Raw genomic sequence first — 20157 nt, 5'->3', positions numbered from 1 at the left:
TCAAAAACACAAGCTATAAGTACCAAACAGTTGGTTTTACTAACAGATATTCGTAAAAAATTGCGCGACGCAGAACGAGAGCTGTTTACGATGCAACTTAACGAACGATTTCTTCTTATGTGTACCGTAGAATTTTGTTGAACAGTTCGGCACGATCGGATAGTCAACAGCCTTTCGAAAATTGACCGTAGTTTTCGTGGGATGTTTTTGAAAACAAAAAACTTTCGTAACTTTAACATATGTATTTTCTTTGAAAGATCTATCTATCTAGAAAACCCTAATTCAAAAAGGGGTACCCCAAGGACCAAACGTAAAAAATTTTTTGATAAACATGTATACAAATTTCGAATAAGATAGGAGCCAAAAAAGAAATCTGATCATAAGAATCGGTAGTTCAGGTGAGAAATTTTTCATTTTTATTATTTTCTGACTTAAGATCAAAATTGTCATAATGTGAATGACATGTGTTTGTCATTTTGAAAAGCCTTGAGTTTATTCCGACTTTTGTTCAGAGGACTACCATTGTGTGTCGCTTTCACGATAGGGTTATAAAAGTCTTTGCTTTTTTGAGTCCTGGGGCAATCACACACTGTCAACACTAGTTTTTAATTAACAGTTGTGGAACGATGGTCTGCGTTGATTTGACTTTGCTTTTAGCAATATTGCCTAGTTCTTCCAACAGTGCGTCGTTTTATTCGTTTTTCCTAATCAATAAGAGACTGCGAAGCCGAAAGATACTCCTCTGAGTAAACTAACAGTCGATAAAAAGTATAGTAAAGAAATAATAAAACCTAAAATCTGGTGTTTGTTATTATGTGTTTGTTATATGCATTTTTCATTATTTGAAAGTCATGCATCAATTTGATTCAGGATAATTTGATACATGTTTGGGAATTTTCTCTTACGTCGAAACCCAATCAAATTTTATCGAACTAGCGGCACGTACTCAATTTACTTGAGGTAATCTGAATTTGAATGAATCACATTAAACTTTGGAAACTGAGTAAAATTTAAAAGAAGCAAGGCTACTGATTATCGCCTCACTACATTCCAACTTCTTTGTCATTCCCGAATTAAATCAAAGCATGGTAAAAGCATTAATACTCCTATATGAATGTAATGCCTTCACTGAAGTGATTTTGATTTTGAGAATTGCATGCAATGAATGTGGATACAAGCTTGATGCTTTCATCCTCATGTTTGCATCCAATCTATAGTGATTTGTTCACTTTGTGATTTGAGACTTAAGCACTTCTACGCAAAGCATTTGGATACAAATCTTTATTTTGAAGCAATTGAATATTCGCGAAGCGATTCGATCGACACTAAACAAGTTTTGAAGCACCGGAAAACTACCCGCACACAGTCTCATTCCTGTGTATCATTAGAGCACCATCGCTCACAACCATAGGCGCCAACTTCAGGAGGGCAAGGCACTTTTTGCCCCCTCAATATTTTTCCCGAGGGGCAACGTGTCATTTTGCCCTCTCAATAATTTCAGAAAATTGGCCTTTTTTTTGTTTTCCTGATAGTTTTATATGTTATTTTTAAACTTCACAACCCTCACGCCATATTACATAATTCTGGTTTATGATAGTTACTACCAAAACTGCCATTCCAATTACCTAACGTCAAAACTAGGGATGTTACGGATATCTGCATCCGCGCATCTGCATTACGACTGCGGAACATCCGCATGAAAATTGACCTCCGCATCTACATCTGCTTTGTAATAACATATCCGCATCCGCATCCGCATCTGCAGATATTTGAAAAATCACATCCGTAACATCCCTGGTCAAGACGTATCGCACGCGAAAATTTTAAGCAATATATTTCTAGAATTAGAAAAATCAGATTTTTTCGAAGCCGTTTTGGCCACTCCAATAATTCAATGAAGTCGGCGCCCATGCTCACAGCGAACAAACAGAGCCGAAGTCATCACAGAAGCTTCATCACATCTATTCACGACGTATAGAATCGCCAACGAATCGTTCGGTTTTCGCAGCGTTCTCTAAACAACATTTGTTGAGCAATTTTTAGCGTAAAGAGAAAAAACCCTAAATCATTTGTTTCAGCTTTTCTGTGCTATCTTCTTTTTCTTTGATGAAGATATTATTTGCCTAACAGAAAGCGAAATTTTCGGGAGTGTTTCATATATAGCGAATGAAGATTCAATTTACACCTTGAATAACAGCTGGATAACTTTTAACAATTATTGTACCGTTCCATTACTGTAATACTTTACCAGGGAGTTATAAAAATTTTAATTCTAGAACTAGTTTTTAGATTTCTGCAACAAACCATTCTCAAATCGATCGAACGATCAGCCAAGAGAGCAAAATTAGTAAATTTCATCGCTTGTTTCAAAATGAATCGATTTTAATCTGTAATACAGTGGAATTTCGATTTGATCATGGTCAAAAAAACACTTTCCGGTAAATCTAGCGAAACTTTGGATTCGACGAAATAATGGAGGTTAGTATTTTTTGTTACATAGCAGTGGAATCTAACGATAAATACTTATTTTTATCATTTCACCAAGTCCATAGTATCGTTGGATTCACGGGAGGATGTTTTTTTGACCGTGATAAAATCGGAATTTCACTGTATCGTTATTTGCGTTTCCAATGTTGTTGTGATTTTTAGTTAAAAAATTAGTTCAATAATTGTCATCTTCAATGTACATAACGGACTATAGCACATATCTAATCCAATGCATGACTCTCATGGGTGATCAATTTCTCTACAATGAATGCCATAGGATTTTGGAGAAGTTTTGGATTTATTTCATAAAGTAAACGATAGAATTTTCATTCTTAACCGTAGCGGTTTGACACACGCTCATTTAAAAAAAATACTGTTTCGGAAAAAAATCAATATGAAGCGGTTTATTTGCAAAATACTATAAAAAGTAACCAATTTCACCCCATTCCATGGTATTAGCCCCCAGTCTACTGTCACGATGCAATTTTTTCATTTTTTTTTGACGTTGACTAACGTCTATATCGAAGTTGGGCCCCTGAATTTGAAAATCAAGTAATTCAACCAGGGAAAACCAGAGAAAAGTGGTCAGGTTTTGAGCGCTTATTTTGCAGTCATCTATAATCAGGTTTTCGAGGTTTTGGCATCAATCGACCAGAAATTCTTTTACGGTTAAAATTATGTAACAAAAACAAACTATTGTTTGAGATACACTATTGAAAAATTGGTAATTAATATCGATTGTCTAAATCATACCGCGCAGCCAATCACTACCTCTCTTCCCAAGCACAGTCGACACTAACGGATGCAATCGATCTGACTTTGTTGTTATTGTTGTTGTCACTTTCTGTTTCCGATGTTTATGCTGCTGCTAACGGAAAAACCTTGCAAATATGCATCTTTTTGTTGGTGTTAATTTTACGACAGCGGCCGGCGCCCCATCATTCTGATTCCAAAACCGCACCAGTGACATGCGGACGCTAGGTGATAGCAGCTGAAAGGAGGAAATACAAAAGAGTACCGGTCATCTCGTGCCGGTTTCACCCGAAATGCTGGTGGCTTTAGTAGTAAATGGCTACTGCAAGACACTCAAATGGCTGGAATTCTGGACGGACTAACCAGGAAACTATAATCGGCAACTGGCACCTTTTGGTGCCTCGAAATTTTGGTACAGAAGCGGCTAATTGAATTTTCTGTTTTACCAAATGCTGCTGCTAGCGGAAAAAACCTTGCAAAAATGCATGTTTGTGTTGGTGTTAATATTACGACAGCGGCCGGCGCAGCTTTCAAGAAACATTTGTCTCTACCATTTCATCATCTATGTAGCCCCGCCTTCTTTCTAATTATCTGACGAAGCCTTGGTATAAAACGTATCGTTCGAACATTTCACCCCATCAGTTTCATTATTAAACCGTACCGGATACATACGGACGCTCGGTGTTAGCAGCTAAAAGGAGGAAAAACAAAATAGTACCGGTCATCTCGTGCCGGCTTCACCCGTAATGCTGGTGGCTACTGCAAAATACTAAAATGGCTGGAATTCTGGACGGAAACCAGAAAACAAGAAATCGGCAACTGGCACCTTTTGGTGCCTCGCAGTTTTATAATAGAAGCGGTTAGTTGAATTTTATGTTTTACAATTAGCGGAAAAAACCTTGCAAAAATGCATGTTTGTGTTGATGTTAATTTCACTACAGCGCTAGGTGTTAGCAGCTGAAAGGAGGAAAGACAAAATAGTACCGGTCATCTCGTGCCGGTTTCACCCGTTATGCTGGTGGCTGTTAGTAATAAATGGCTACTGCAAAATACTAAAATGGCTGGAATTCTGGACGGACTAACCAGTAAACGAGAATAATCGGCAACTGGTACCTTTTGGTGCCTCGAAATTTTGTTACAGAAGTTTTGTAAAAGAAGCGTTGCAATTCGCTTCTACTATTTGGTTCAATGGAATATAAGAATACGGTAGTCAACGTCATGCGGTCGTGTCTTGAATACCACCCTCCTACTATTTTTATTTTTTTGTGAACTATTGATAGAGTATTTGTTCCATTATTTATCAAATTAGGCTGACGTTTGCGTAAAAAGCACGGATTGCAGATTGCAGAATTTGTTGGTGGTGAAAAACTGCAATGTTGTAAGCTATTAAAAATCATATATCATGTTATTTTACATGTATATATTATATGGTGCAATCAAAATTGGAAACAAATAACAAAATTTAACAAAAAAATTCCCGACATTGAATATTCATGATTACATTAAATGTTAAGGGGTTATGTACCTTTTTTGTCGCAAAAATGAGGGAAGTTTGAATTTATTTTTAAGTACATAGCACCATTTTTATTGCATCAAAGTGGTATTTTTCTGAAAGTACAGTTTATCAACAACGAAAAAATACGTTTGATTTTAAGATATACCAATTATTATTGGAGTAATGACCGTTTCCCCAGAACGCTTTTTTGCAGAGGCTTGCAATGATTCTGATGGAGACTCAGCGGGTCAACTGAAATAAAAAAAACTCATATTATTTCATTAGTTTAGAAGTGTGTCGTGTCCTTGAACGATCACTTTTATGAGTATTTTGTTTTCAGTGCCAACGGGAACGTTTTTTCCAAAAAATGCACGTTTTGAGCGCTAAAAATTACGTTGAAATTTTTTTTACGGCAAAATGTAACTGTATGTTTCAAAAAGCGATCGTTCAAGGACCGGCGAATTTAATAACGAAAATTAAAAAAAAGATTAAGGAAATCGGTTCAGTAGTTTTCCCGCAATCAGGATCACGGCAAAGTCATTTTTTGAGAAACACCATTCCGAGATAAACGCGTATAAAGTTTCAAGTTCAGCCTATACGGCCGAGCGAGGCGCGCTGCAAATCGCTCAAACTTTCTCCTTATTGCTCAGATCTTCATAAAAATTTGTGAAAATGTTCTCAAGATGTTGTACTTCAAGATAATGCAATAACAAAAATTCGATTTTTTGGAAACTATGAAGGTATATGACCTCTTATATTTCTTTAGTGATTCGCTGCCCCGCAGACGTGCTAATTTAAATCGATACAAATAAAAATCGCAATTTCGAATGGACTGTTTTTTTTTTTTTGTTTAAGAGGATACCAATTATCTTATTTTACTGAACTTAATTGCAAAATATATATAAATACAAGGTAAAAATCGAGTACACTAATGGCAGCGAGTATGATGAGCAAAATTGTTAATGACAATGTACGAACCATTTGGAAAAAAGCACCCTAGCAAAGAATAAAATTAAAATCTTAACAGAACTTTCTATATTTTTTTTTAAACTCAACTATCCAACGATTCGTTATTTTGTTTTTAGTCTAATGCACACAAACATCCAACGCTAGCAAACTATCGTAATACTGGGGTCATTTGCTAATCACTGCCACCCTTTTAATCTCTCTCTCCCACAGGGATGAAGCCACTATCTCCTCTACTATCTGTACTAACCTGGTGCCTCGTAGCAAATCAAGCGACATACTCAAGAAAGAATCCACATCTCCCTCAGCAGACAACACCTCCAAACACACCATAAAATCGTCACATTTCAACTCCCTCAAGCAGTGGGGTCGGAACCGGCTACGAATGATCAACCGCGACGCAAAGGATAAAGTTCAGGACATTGATGACTTCAATATCTCTGATACAACCAGAAACAGCAAACGTAAAGCGTCCGACAAGGATGTAAAACTTTCGCACGAACGAAAGCCTTCCTATTCTTCGTCGGAACGAAGTATTACTGTGGTTTCCAGCACGACCGGAGCCAGTGGCAGCATGCCCGCGTCGATCAATCCGGTGAAATTACGCGAATCGTCATCGATTCGCCGCCAACGGCGCACCGCGCTTGGCAACAAAGACGAACCACACTCGTCTAGCGGTAATTGGAGTGCAAGCTCCGAATCGGGACGAACGTCGATTGGTAGCGAAATAACTACCACTACTCAGCCAAAATCAAGTGCCTCTAGTACATCGTTGAATCACAATCATCACACTATTTCCAGTGGTCCCCCAAGCTCAATCATCAGCCGGCGTCGATTCCTTAATACTTCTGCCTCTAGTAGCGTCACAAGCGAAGGTACAGCAACACCTGATCTACAAATGTACGATTATCACGACGAAGGGGGAGAAACAAGCTCCGTGTATTCGTGCGATACCGAAGGTTACTATACATCCTTTCATGTAGATTCTGGTTTGAAGACATTGAAAGAAGAAGAACCGGCCACTCCGCTGCATTCAACGACTGCACTGTCGAGTACAACTTCTTTCGAAAGCTCTGGCAATCAAACGGTTATATCACCGGAAAACGAATATGAATTGTTTGGGAAAGGGTCAACATCCACCACAACTAGCTCAGCGGGAACGATTTGTACTGTATTGGCAGATGGCCAACGCAATTCCATCATCGGACCGGCGGTGCCAGAACGGAAAAGTTCATTGACGAAACTCAATCGCAGTAACAGCTCCGCCAGTAACGGAACACTGGAAAGAAGCTATTCAAGCAGCACCGTCGGAAGCACGTTGGAAAGAACCGGCACCATTAAAAGAAATGGTCACTTGCTACAAAAGGAAGTTGCTGCCTTGATTCACCAAGAGGAGGAGAACAAAAAGAATCGAATTGAGTCGCCAGATAGTGGTAACAACACAAGCTCCTCTCCCATCGATTCGAACGCCAATTCTAGCCCAACCCAACGCATCAGAAGTTGTTCGGAATTCGAATATTCGGAATCATCCGATCTGGAGTGCGTTGACCGTATCGAGAGAATTCGCGAAAAGACAACCATCAATACCAGTCGAATACCGTCGATGTGCATAATCACGCCCACGAACAGTGACGATGAAAATGGCTCGCTGAAAAGACGAAAAGAAAAGGTAACCGATGCATCACAGAGCGAATCGTTCGATTCCAAAAAAGATTCCACTAGCTTTAGGAAAAACAGTCTTCTCCCGCTGAACAGTATGTTCGGTAAACTGAGGGGGGTGTTGAAAAAATCACCCAGCAAGGATAGCGCCATAGCGGAAAACGTAAACAATGACCTAATTTACGACGTCACCGGAGAGTACGTGCGAATCGCCGACGTAAAAAGTAGTAAGAAAAATCCGCACGCTGGTGTTTACTATTCGAACGATGTGGTGAAACGCAATTTAGCTACCGTTCTCTCGGGAAATCTGAACGAGGAAACCGAGTACGTATCGTTGAATGAACTGCCATGCAACATACGCTGCGAGAGTAAAATTCTCTCGACAGAAGGGCAAAGCACCTCTAGCGGAAGCGGAAAAACGAATGCTGCTAGCAAAACAGAAGGGGTCGCGCATCAAGGGGAAACGCCCGACAGCGCTACGAAGAGGGGTGCACGCGTGAAACTGGATGCGCACGGTAAGGTCATCTACAGTTCGGATAGTTTGAAGAGGAGAAAAGGTGCGCACACGACCTTCGCGCCGGGTCCATTCGTCAAAGATGTAAATACACCATCCGTCGCTGGCACATCCACAGCAAACATTCCCACGCCAGCCACGGCGAACGAAACAGTACCAAATTCTGTGTCCGCAAATATTGTCAAAAATGTGGTTGCATCTCCTCTGCTAAGTGGTGGCCTCACAAACAGAAAATCGATTGTAGTTAAACCAGTGATATCGCAATCTACGCTGAAAACGAAAGCATTTGTAAACAATAACAGCAACAATAGTAGCGGCAACCATCCGGCCGCTTCGCGTATGGCCCCCGTTGTTACCATTTTACCGAGCAACGGTGTTACACAGGAAGCAGAAAAATCATTCCCAACAACGTCACACATCATGTCATCCGGAGTTCTAAAAGGTGCATACGTGAATGTGCAGGAAACAACTAACTCGCCGCCTGCAAGACCGCCCCATCCGATAAACTACCCGGAACCGCTAGCAGCCCTCCAACAGCACACAGGTAAGCCTAAATTTCCGAAAGTGAACGTATCTAGCGCAATAGGTACTTCACCAAAAGCTAGAAACGTAATTTTTCCCTCCTCACGCCGCCCGTTACAAGGCTCACCGTTCTCGTTCAAGACGAAAAATTCTACCACTCGCAGCGTGCACGATTCTCATCTCCACAGACGTAATGAGGACATTGACCTAAATATCAGCAACGCCACTGTTAAACGTAGGGATAGCTATAGAACTGCAAATTCGCTTAAAATCGATACTGACGCGCACTCATACGGTTCCACAGAATCGGACGTAAATAAATGTGCTGCGCCATTCCTATCGGCCGTAAAAAACGGGTTTAATTCTACGACTGATAAGTTATCTCAGTCGCAGGATTCTAGCAGCGATAAAGACGATGGTTACGAAGAAATTAGCGATCTGGACCTGGACGAGGACAGTAAATCAATCGCTCGTTCATTCGAGCGATTACTGAACCTGTCCGATGAAGTATTTGGGCTTCACAAACTAGGCTCCAATCAAACTTGTTCGCTTACGGACAGTAGCCTGGTGGAGCTCGAAAGCAAGGAACTGTCGAACGACGATGGCGACGAGTTGGAGTCGGTTTTGCGCGATCTAATGCCAACGACGCCAACCAACTGTGGCAGCGGTTTCTCATTTCCACTCACGCCCAGCAAACTGACAGTTCCGAGCGACGGCTTCCAGCACAGAGCTAGAGTTTTGAGCTTCAGTGCAACGTCACATGATAACTCGACCGACATTTGGTAGATGCTCTTTGAACAGAGTTAGAAACTTGATTTAATTCGTTCCACGCGCGATTGATATTGTCTAAGTATCAAAAAAAAAATCGCTCACTCCACAGTATTACTTTAGGAAAAAAGGGAGACCGAAAGGAACACATTTCGAATTTCTACACAGTTACCTGATCGATACAATTCAGTACGATAAAAGTATACCACCGTTTGTATAACGAAATATATTTTATGACGCACGACTACATGCAACTTCAACCCATTTCTTACGATGTCTATTTTTACATAAAGAATTTGTTCGAAGGAAAAGGCTCGAAATGGTCCAATGCTTGAGAGCAAAAAAAAGCATTGAGAGCTGAAAGTATCAATTTTCATCTTGCTCAAATTGATTTCAGAAAAATTGAAACTTTGGCCCCTATTACAAAAAACCAATTGACCAATTTTGATATTGCAGATGGCGAGGCGGCTGAATTTGGACGAGTAGCTCAGCTGTCACCAGCCAAGATCGCGTTCCAGAAAACAACATTTCACTCGCCTCGTCAGCCAAAACTGTGCCAAAAATACGTCGTGTCACATTTCTTAAGATAAAAACATTTTTTATGCAGACCCAAATCAAAATGTAGACAAACTGAGTGAGAATTATAGACGTTATTGGCAAATCAAACTGAGACTAATACATTGAGGTTATTAGATCAGTATCTTTTTGCAAAATATCAAGATAAACATCATAGGACTTTACCAAATTCATGTTAATTTTGTACGTGATCCATTCCTAAGATATTGAGACAAAAAATTTAAATTCATATGATCGACTATATGCGACAATTTAGTACCTGACTACCTACTTTAAGACCATGTGAGTTTCCTGCACTGAATTGCTTGGTATATTTTCGTGTTGAACGTGCAGAACAATCCTTCATTTGCATTCGGCTGCACGATTTATTGAATGAGTTTTCAGTAGAATATTTGCGTATACTGTTTATTAGTACAAATTACGGGCACTTGTATAGACTGCAAAGTACAATAGGTACAGTGAACTAGAACTTTTCGGTAGTTGACACTACTCTGATATATTCCCACAGTGCACAGTAATAGATTCTTTTCCCACAATTTGCATCTCAGTTGTTGAATTCTATTTGCACAATTGCACCTGTACCTACATCGAGTTCTCTTACTAAGCGTAACAAATATTGCATAAATCTGAGTTTGTAAACTGATGTGTATATAACAATCTAAACCGCTTTTCTAATATTTTATCATGCATAAACTGAAACACACAAAATTGTGGATCATTTTTGTTCAACTAACTAAGCGAAACGATGTACAAAACTCATACACAATGATTACACGTTTATGTAAACATTAAGCACCTATAGCACTAAGCATTACTAACACAAAGTGAAAACATAAAGAAAACATGTTCAAAACCGTTATAGTACACGAACTTATACTAACACGTTCTCCACAACAGTATACAAAAAAACGGATAAATATACTAATGAGTTGCTTTTACCTAACAAAAAAGTGTGTTGTTTTATTTGTACTTTCATTTTCTGTCTCTGTGTGCGTGTGTGCTAACGATTTGAATTGCAATAAATGTTGGCTATATATGTTTACTAAAATGTCGCTTTGTTTTCTTACTAAATTCTTTACGCATTGGTTTTGTTCATTTGTTCATTTGTGTCAGTAATGCTGGTATGCACGAAAATCGTGGACATTTTTTTCGACGCGCAACAACATGCAAAACTTAACTAACGTGTAACTCATTTTGAAGAAAACTTTATGCTCAGAGCTCTGCGATTTCCGCACATACTTTTGCACAACACATTTCGCATCTGGTTAACGATAGAAACACAAACTGTACTTCCAATGCAGATGGAATTTTTTGTATTGTGTCAGCCATGATATGCAGAAGTTACAAAAAATGTACATTCACGTAAGTACGCAGTAAGTCAACAGGTGACGAAGGTCGTCAATCATATGCTCAAATGCTTTCGTCGTCAAACAACATGAACATTGTAAGGATATTATTGCGTCCAATCGTCCTCCATCTTGGATTTCAATAACAATAAATCATATAAAAATGCCCATACTCTGATCGCTAGAAAGTGTTTCTTTGCACCTGAGAAATGAATCAATAAAAATTGAGAAAGAATGAAAAATTAATCCCGAATCGAACAAAAAGCGTTAAATTTATGAAGTCGGAAAAACAAAAAACAGATAACCAAAAAAACAACAAATAATTTCATCAGAATAAAGCACAAAATCACTTTGGAATGCTTATAATAGTATGAAAATATAAAAAAAAAAACACTCCAAAAAACTTAAATTCATTTCTTAACTTTATAATAGAGGTGCTTCTTACGGGAGTCACTTCACTGTGAAATATATTTCACTCTCACGCTCACTTCGATTCCACCTCAAGTGAGGTGACAAAAATTACCTCCGTGAAGTGAGATTGCCAGTGAAGCAAAATTGAGAATAGGACAAGTGAAATGAGAATGGTTCCCAGCTCGAAAATTCCCATTCAAGTCCCAGAAAGTCGTTTCTTTTCGTTTTTTAGATAACCCAGATCTCGACGATTTCTGCATTTCTAAGACATTTGACATCAAAAAAATTTATTTTTCGGTATCGAAAATTTCATCAGTGGTACTTATTACGGCAGTCACTTCACGGTGAAACATGTTTCACTTTCACGCTCTCTTCACTTTTTGAGACATGAGACCTATTCCCGATTCCACCTAAAGTGAGGTGATAAGAATTAGCTCCGTGAAGTGAGACTGACAGTGAAGTGAAAATGAGAATAGGACAAGTGAGATGACGGAATTTTCCAGCTCAAAAATTCCTAAGTCCCGGAAAGTCAATTGAGCTGAAATTTTGTATGAGGACATTTTTTGATAAGAGGAAACTTTTGAACCCTACCGCTGAACGAAATTCGAAGGTCCATTTTTCTCTTACGTTCCATTGGCCGCAGTTCAAAAATTTGTAAGTCCCAGAGAGTCGATTCTTTTCAAGGAAAAGATTCGCCTTGTAACTGGAAAATAAATCCCATATATGTTGGTGCTTATTACGGGAATCACTTCACTCTGAATTCACCGTCTATTATGGGACTCACGTAAGTGAGAAAAACGTCGCAAAGTGACATCTGCCGTGAAATTTGGGTTATTATGAGTGTCATATCACTGAAGTGAGAACAGAATAAGCGACGTTTCGCGTGGAATTATTTCATTTAGGCATGGGCGATACTGACGAAGGTATCGATACTTTGGTATCGCGATACTTCAATGAACTGCGATACCAAGTATCGGAGTATCGGCTGAAGAAGTATCGATTATCGATGTTCCGATAGTATCGGTATCAGACCTGCCATTTTTTTCAAATCATCATTTAGAAAGTACTCGCGACTACGAAGTTGAAAGAGATTTTAAAGGCTGTTCGCACCTAGGCGAACTTTCATATGCAATTGTCAAAATGTGTGTGATGACAAAAGCAAAAATATTTCCCTCCTTCTTTTTCTCATGCAAAAACCAAACAAATATCAGCACCTTCGTAGCCGCGAATTGATACCGGTACTCGACTCTCGCGGTGAGTATCGATGCCAAAATACTCGATACCGCGACCCCGTTGGTATCGATGCTAGTATCGAAAAAGGGATAAGTCAGGAAAATTAATTAATTTGTGATCTTATGGTAAATATTGGATTTATTTCTCAGTAATGAAATGAATCAGAATTCGATTCTTGTCTCAAAGCGGTCAAAGTTTCAATTTTTGTACCGATGAAAAAAATGTACGCTAGTTCATGAAATTTTTCGATACCGAAAAAAAATGTTTTTTTGATGCCGAATATCTTAGAAATGCAGAAAATGTCAAGATCTGGTGTTATTTGAAATAACGGAAAATTCAACTTTCTGGGACTTAGAAATATTTGAGCTGGGAAGCATTCTCATTTTACTTGTCCTATTCTCAATTTCACTCCACTGTCAATTTCCCTTCACGGAGGTAATTTTTGTCAAAATTTGAAGAGGTTAATTTTTTTCTTGATGTGCAAAAAAACATGGAAATTCAATTAAACTTTACTTGTTTACCATGCGCTGGTGGTAAAAAATGTAAAAGTTAACGAAGACTGATTTCTATCAATGCTTTTTGAGTTCAGAAAAGGTAAAAAACTGCTACAAATGAAATGGTTTCCAACGGACAATCTGAAAAATTAATAAGGAAATAAAAAAACGTCTCGAAAGATACTAGAAAAAACCGAAATTTAATTGAGGTTGAAATCTCTAATATATGCTTCAAATGAACAGAAAAAAGTATAAAAAAGATTCCAAAATCGGCTTAAAACCATATGAAACCATTCTAACTGAAGATCGCTGTAGACCGCTTCTAAAAGAAAGTCAGAAAATGATTTTCAATCATTGAAGCGCTTTTGAGCGTTGTAAATTGTGGTACAATAATTCGGAACTTATCTCTAAACCACTAAAAAAGGTTTTTCAACTTTATCAAAACAGATCAAACCATTTTGAGCAGAGGAAATTAAACTCAAAATTATCGCAATGGTCAAAACGAGAAAACAGCTGAAACTTGAAATTTTAGAATATTTGTTACCGCACTACGTCACATGATGCAATCAGATCACTCAAAGGTCCATGGATTCCAGTAGAAGGTAAGGACTAAAGCGTCCTACCCGAGACGTACCAGGATGGAATTTCACAGCAAATTTAAATTTTCCGGGATTCCCAGTTCCCGGGAATTTTTTATTTTAATCCCAGGATCCCGCAAAATATTTCCTAGTCTAGGTAAATCTAGTCAAAATTTCAGACGTTTTCGAAACTGTATACACTTCTGAGCAATGTTAAGCAAAATTGCATAACCATTTGCGAACCCGACCTTGAACAGTATGAATCATTTGTTTTTGATCTTTGTCTATGGATATACTCCTCAGAGTGTTAATGGAATGTATGGAAAAAGTTTGACCTTTTACTCTTCCGAATCTCGGGAAGTGGAGTTTTCAACTTTATCTGTTGTTTTTTAAGGGGCAAAATCCGGACTTTTTTTAATTCGGATGAAACCGCTACACGTCTTCTTGCAAACCTGTCGGTTCACATAGACGTTAGTAATGAAAACCTTCGTTTTTCTCAAACAAAAACTACAAATGCCTAGATAAATCATCAACTTGCGAGCGAACTCGTCTGTAAAGTAAAATTTGTACTTAATCGGAGCACGGTGTTTAGCACAGACTAACAGACATTATACATCGAACAACTTTTCAATGAAATCATCGTTCGGATGATATCAGTACTTTACGATAGTAACATTAGCACCATCTGCTGCCGTGTACGCGCTGCGTCTTGTATTTCGACATCAGCGCCAGCGTACGTGCATGTGTCAAATTGGAAACTACAAAATATGTGTGAGATTGCATGACAGCGCTCCGAACGGTTTGATCGCACGATGACTGTTATTCGATTAGAAATTTGGAATGGTCGTTTTTTTTAATGGTTAATGAGCTAGGTTTCAGTGCAGTCAGCCTATACACCAGAGAGACGCCAAGACACTCACCGTTAAGGCAACTGTCATCATCAAAACGGACGAGTAGAGTGCCTATATATAATTAGAGTGGCGCCGTTTCATCCAAAGTAACGCTGGTAACACTGAACATCCTTTCTCATTTCCCCGCACGAGTTTAACAGGTTGTTTGCTCAATTGGAATGACTCTGACAGATAGTTCTAATTCCAATTTTGACAGTGTTGCCACTCTATATACATATTTACAGACACACTACGGGCGAGCTGTATAATTTTGCATTGCCGTTATTCGTTTTGGTGTGACTATTCCTATAACGGTGAGTTCTATGTCTTCTCTCTATCTCTTATAAGCTGACTATTTCAGTGTTACGTTTGTTGGTCTGTGTGTTGAGCTAGGTAAAAATTGTAACCCGAGATTTGTTCAAAGTATATCTTTATGAAAGTTTCTTCGTCCATCAACCTGAGTTCCTGGTCCACGTCGGGTTTAAACTTTAGCTTGAAGATTTTTTGATGTCAAATTTTATTTTTTCACTTCTGAATCAACAATCCTTTGGATCAAAACGCTGTCATTGGTTACTTATAACGACTACAAGAGGCGCTACAATAATCACAAAGCAGCTGAATATTACCATTCTTCCAACTTTAGGATAGATCAAATGCCTAATATATCCGAAAAATATCCAAAATATGGAAACAATTGGAACTTATATTGTAAAAGGCCACATGTTATTGTCATCTCACATTGAACTGGCTTTTATCCTTTTTTATTCAGTACTACAGCCAAAATTGAGCAAGTAAACTAAACATTTTCAGAAACAACTAGATGAATATTATTCATCTAGACGAGTGACAGAATTTTTTTGTATCAGTTGAGTATCAGTTAGAGGAAAAAAGGTAAGTATTATGGTTTTTATGTATCTGAAGATAACCAAAACTTTCGTAGTCGTTGCCCTTTGGGACATGCTTCTCGCAATCCACAACTCATCAACTATTCTCATCCATCATTTGCGCACTAGACTGGAAGTAGGCATGTCTGCTAATTCAACTAAACGACATTTCCCCTCTTTCTCTAACAGATTATCTACATTCACCCCGTGAGGAGTATTCCAACGTGTACGGTTCTCAACCACATACTTACACGCTTCCCAGGCGTCCCTTGATGCAAAAGTTAATGGAACCTGCAACAGGCGGTGTTTCAATTGCACCAAACGCTCGTTCAAATTACGCTTATGCAGGGCCTGGCAACACGGTCAATAGCTCGTTCCAGCGCGGTAATGATATGTACTGGACACTGCAGACAAGGCGCAGGCCGGTACCGGCAGTTCCTGCGGTCGCGCGGGATGATGTGAAGCTCACGCAACCGAACAACAGACCTATAGAAGAACTATATTCCACTCCAAACAAGATAAAATCTAACAATCTGAAAACAACACCAACAGGCTTCGCCGCTTACTTCTCACCAATCGCCAAACATAACGCCGCAAGTCTTGGTGATGAACCCGACAGTAGTTTAAAGATTTCACCAATCGATCCTCGCAATTCGGCTACCTTCAAAACGTCAACGCCGTCCAAACCAAACGAGATTTCTTTATCTCCGACACGGGCAACACTTTCCGAGGAACTGCGGTACAAGCTACGGCTGCAGCAGGTTGGTGTGCGCTCACATGGAAATTCTCCGGTAAGCTCCGGTCGCTCAACACCCAAGAACGTATTGGAAGCTCAAACACCTCGCGGACGACATAGTTGGGCATCTAACAGTACGGACATCCCACAGACCTGTTCGGATCGGCTGGGCACTCCGAAAACGAGTCTAATGGATTTCAAAAAATTACTTCTCGCTCATGGATCTAAATCTAGCATAGCGCCCACAAATAAAATCTCTGCCGTTGAGTTGCTCAAAAAGTCCAAATCAAACAACATTGTACCTAAACCTGCTGTCCCAGTTGCCAAAACACCCATCAACAACAACCTAAATATTTTGGATCTTTCCGGGTCTCCCAAAACTTTTGCAACACGTCGCATGATTCGGCAAGGCAACTTCGGCACTAGTTCGCCATCCAAGCTTGGAAATACGTCCAAACTGTCTTCTCGTGGAGGATGGCGATGCAGCAACATGCGAAGCGAGGTAATGTCCACTACTATTCCAGAAGCGAACAGCGAAGAGGATAATTCTAGTCCTAACAATTCGACGTCCGTTAGCCGGTCACAATCGCAGAGCCGCAATAGTACTCCTTCGAACAGTGTAACCGAAGTAACTTCACCGGTTGAATCGGTTGAGTACCGGAACGTGATTGAGGAGAAAGTTTCCAACATCAGAGATAACATATTTCTGCAAGAGGATGAAAACAATTTCATGAAAGGGGAGATCGCTCCCATCGTTCAGAAGCTCAGCTCACCGGCTACGACGCGAGCTCAGCTGCAGGCCCAGAGAGCACAATTCTTGAGCAATAACAGTCATATCAGGTCGGCCACTTTTAAAGATGGTCACTACACTGGGATGAGCGCTTTTGTTTCGAGCCCACCGAAGTTCAACGAGATCAATCACAACGAACCGGAAGCGAAAGACGACCATAATCGAGATTCTCCTAAATCAAGTGCTCCATCCTTGGAAACTGCTCTCTAAACATTTACGCGTATTGCATATATTTATACCCAACAAGTAATGGGTACATGCCAAACATAGAAACTTTACCGAAACTATTTTGAAAATATTGATCGAAAAAGATTTCAGTATATCAAGGCAATACAGAAGTCGGTGTGCATAAAAGAGGCTTATTTCGGACTGATGCTTCATACTTACAACGCGAGTCTCTGCCACTTTAGGTTAATTATCGATAATTGCTAGTGAAAAAGAAAGTAAAACATATTCATCAATTGTTGTTTTAAAATGAGAAGCATATGAAAAGCAAGCAAGTTGCTATCCTGCCTTTATTTGTGGTAGCTTCGGTTTCTGCAACAAACTGCATTTCATATAAGGAAGCTCTGTCGTATCGTCATAAAAATCAAAAAATATCGAAGAAAATTTTTAATTTTTCAACATGTACGAAAGCGCATTTTCAAGGAAGTACTGACGAATCTTGATGCCTTTATACAAATTAGACAGTTCTTTCATGTTGGTTGGTTAATTATTTATAACTTATTTATTGTGCTTCTTTACACAAAGGATATAAAAGACAGTAAACAGTGAGTATTTATCACGAAGAAATGCTAATTTTTATATTTTATACAATACAGATATTGCTGCACTATAATAAAACATATGAGTATAAAAACTGGAACAATATTTCTACATACACGCGTTGCCAGATTGTCAAACTAGAGCCAGATTATTATCGTTAGCTGTGTAAATGCAAACCATTTTAAGTACCTATGTCGGCTCTCTGTCCTGGTAAAGTTCAGAACCATATGGTCAAATTCACCTAAAGCATACTTAAGCAATCAAACAACGTCCAAACAAGAAATACACTCTCCCTGTAGTAACATGCTAGAAACAAATACCAATTCTTCGCTAGTTCGGTGCAAATCAATCCATTTATATTATTTATATCCAAATTGTTTTCTCATCGTTTTCAACCGTATTTGGAACCAGTTTAAGCTTAATTTATTCTATATATTTAATTGGAAATAAACAAAAACGATTTGTTGACAGTACTGGTGTAGATCCTTCTTTTCTCAAGCAGCCTTCATCGAAAATGTCATCACCATCAACCGTAAAATAGAACAAAAAGAAACATTTCGCCATAAAAGTTTTTTACGCGCCAGAATAATAATGATAAATTTTATTTGATTGGTTGATCACATTCAAATGTTTCGGAAACTCACATGAAATTCTTGAAGTGGCACGTAAGCTTATAAATAGAATAATTCGTTTTTTACAATCCTAGGTGATCTATATTAGAAAAGTTTAGGGAACCCGACCCGTACCCGACATCTTTAAGATTCGTAAGCCCGAGCCCGACCATCTCTACAACACATTCTGTTGTCTAAACTCGATCTTTTGATTTTCTAGGAACAAGACTCCGCAATCAAATAATTACATGAAACGGGACGATCGTTGTAAAAAGTTTAGAGCATACTTCAAAATAGCAGACAACATTAAACATTGGAGTAGGATCTGGATTCTGCGCAATGCATGTCGGTACTCATTTTAGAAATATCAAACAATTATGTATTCCATACATTCTAAAAATATTCAAGGTATATTCAAAAACGTGATCAAAGCCACCCCATTTACGGGACCAATTTTGGTTAGACTTATGAAATTTTGAATGACTTGACCCGCCTAAGTCAAATCCTGGCTGGGTCCTATAACAATTGTGTAACTTTTTCAGATCGATCGGTGGAATTCGCCCGATTTTTTAAATTGCCATACAAAAAATCTTACAATCGAACAAGTGCAAATCGTAGAAATTTATTATCACAATTCGTACTACTTTGCGGATTGATTATCACAATAGTTTGGTATGAACTGCTCATCATTGATTTGTTGAAGCAGTTGCTTCCACCAAAGCGCCTTTTGAGTGGTTCGGGACAGCGCGATGAATTCCGCTTCACAGGATGATAGAGCCCCGCAGGACTGCCGTTTCACCCTCCACGAAAAGGCTTCTCCCATCTTCTTGAATAGGTACCCAGTGGTTGACTTCCGCGTATCAGCATCTCCTCCCCAATCCGCATCTGTATACCCTGTCAGCTGTGAATCGTTATCCCTCGTGTACGACAGCCTTGCACAACATGTGCCACGTAGATAACGCATAATACGCTTAACTGCCTCCCAATGTCGTTTTCCAGGATTCGCTGAGAATTGACTCACCAAGTTGACAGCAAACGCTATGTCTGGTCTTACAGTAATGATCCAACAGCCTCTGAACGGGACGTTTTTCATTTCCTCTATTTCTTCCGGGGTCGTGGGACACATTGACTCATCAATTTTTATTCCGGGGTCCATAGGAGTTGCAACAGGTTTGGAATTTTCCATATGAAATCTCTTGAGAACGTCTTGGATATAATTTTGTTGGTCGAGGAAAAGCTTACCGTTTTCTCTATCACGAGTTATCTGCAATCCGAGACTATACTTTGCCTCTCCAAGATTCTTTATTTTGAATCGGGAATTTAAATACGATTTTAACCTTCTTTTGAGTTCTGCATCGTTGGTAAATAGAAGAAAATCGTCTACATAGATTGTCACGAAAAACATCTTTTCATCTTCTATGATATAAGCATGGATCCATACTGGAACGAATCAGGCCGAATTCTTTGTGAGCATCATCTAGTTGGGTATTCCATACCCTACTAGATTTTTTCAGTCCGTACAAGGCGCTTTGCAACTTGCAAACCTTCATAGAATCTCCGACTTAGCCTTCAGATTGTTCCATATATATGTCCTCGTCCTTCAATTTTCCTTGCAGGAATGCTGTAACTGCATCAAGTTGTTCGATGTCGAGATCATACTGAACTGCCATCGCCATCAA

General features: G+C 39.0%; 2 protein-coding genes across 2 annotated transcripts in view; one reads left to right on the top strand and one right to left on the bottom strand.

The window, feature by feature from the left end:
- Positions 1 to 18340, top strand: part of LOC129734079 (uncharacterized) — a 114453-nt gene extending 96113 nt beyond the window's left edge. The window contains exons 5-6 of the mRNA XM_055695798.1: positions 5915 to 8418; positions 15766 to 18340. Of these exons, the coding sequence (XP_055551773.1) occupies positions 5915 to 8418; positions 15766 to 17312 (4051 nt within the window). The 3' untranslated portion in view covers positions 17313 to 18340. The remainder of the gene's footprint in view (positions 1 to 5914; positions 8419 to 15765) is intronic.
- Positions 18341 to 19118: 778 nt separating this feature from the next.
- On the bottom strand, positions 19119 to 19634 carry LOC129717258 (uncharacterized). Its single transcript, XM_055667118.1, has one exon. The coding sequence runs from the start codon at positions 19632 to 19634 to the stop codon at positions 19119 to 19121; it is 516 nt and encodes a 171-aa protein (XP_055523093.1).
- Between the last annotated feature and the right edge of the window lie 523 nt (positions 19635 to 20157).

Source organism: Wyeomyia smithii, chromosome 1 (genome assembly GCF_029784165.1).
Source record: "Wyeomyia smithii strain HCP4-BCI-WySm-NY-G18 chromosome 1, ASM2978416v1, whole genome shotgun sequence".
In the NCBI taxonomy this organism is placed as follows: domain Eukaryota; kingdom Metazoa; phylum Arthropoda; class Insecta; order Diptera; family Culicidae; genus Wyeomyia; species Wyeomyia smithii.
This window is presented reverse-complemented; position numbering and strand designations above follow the sequence as displayed.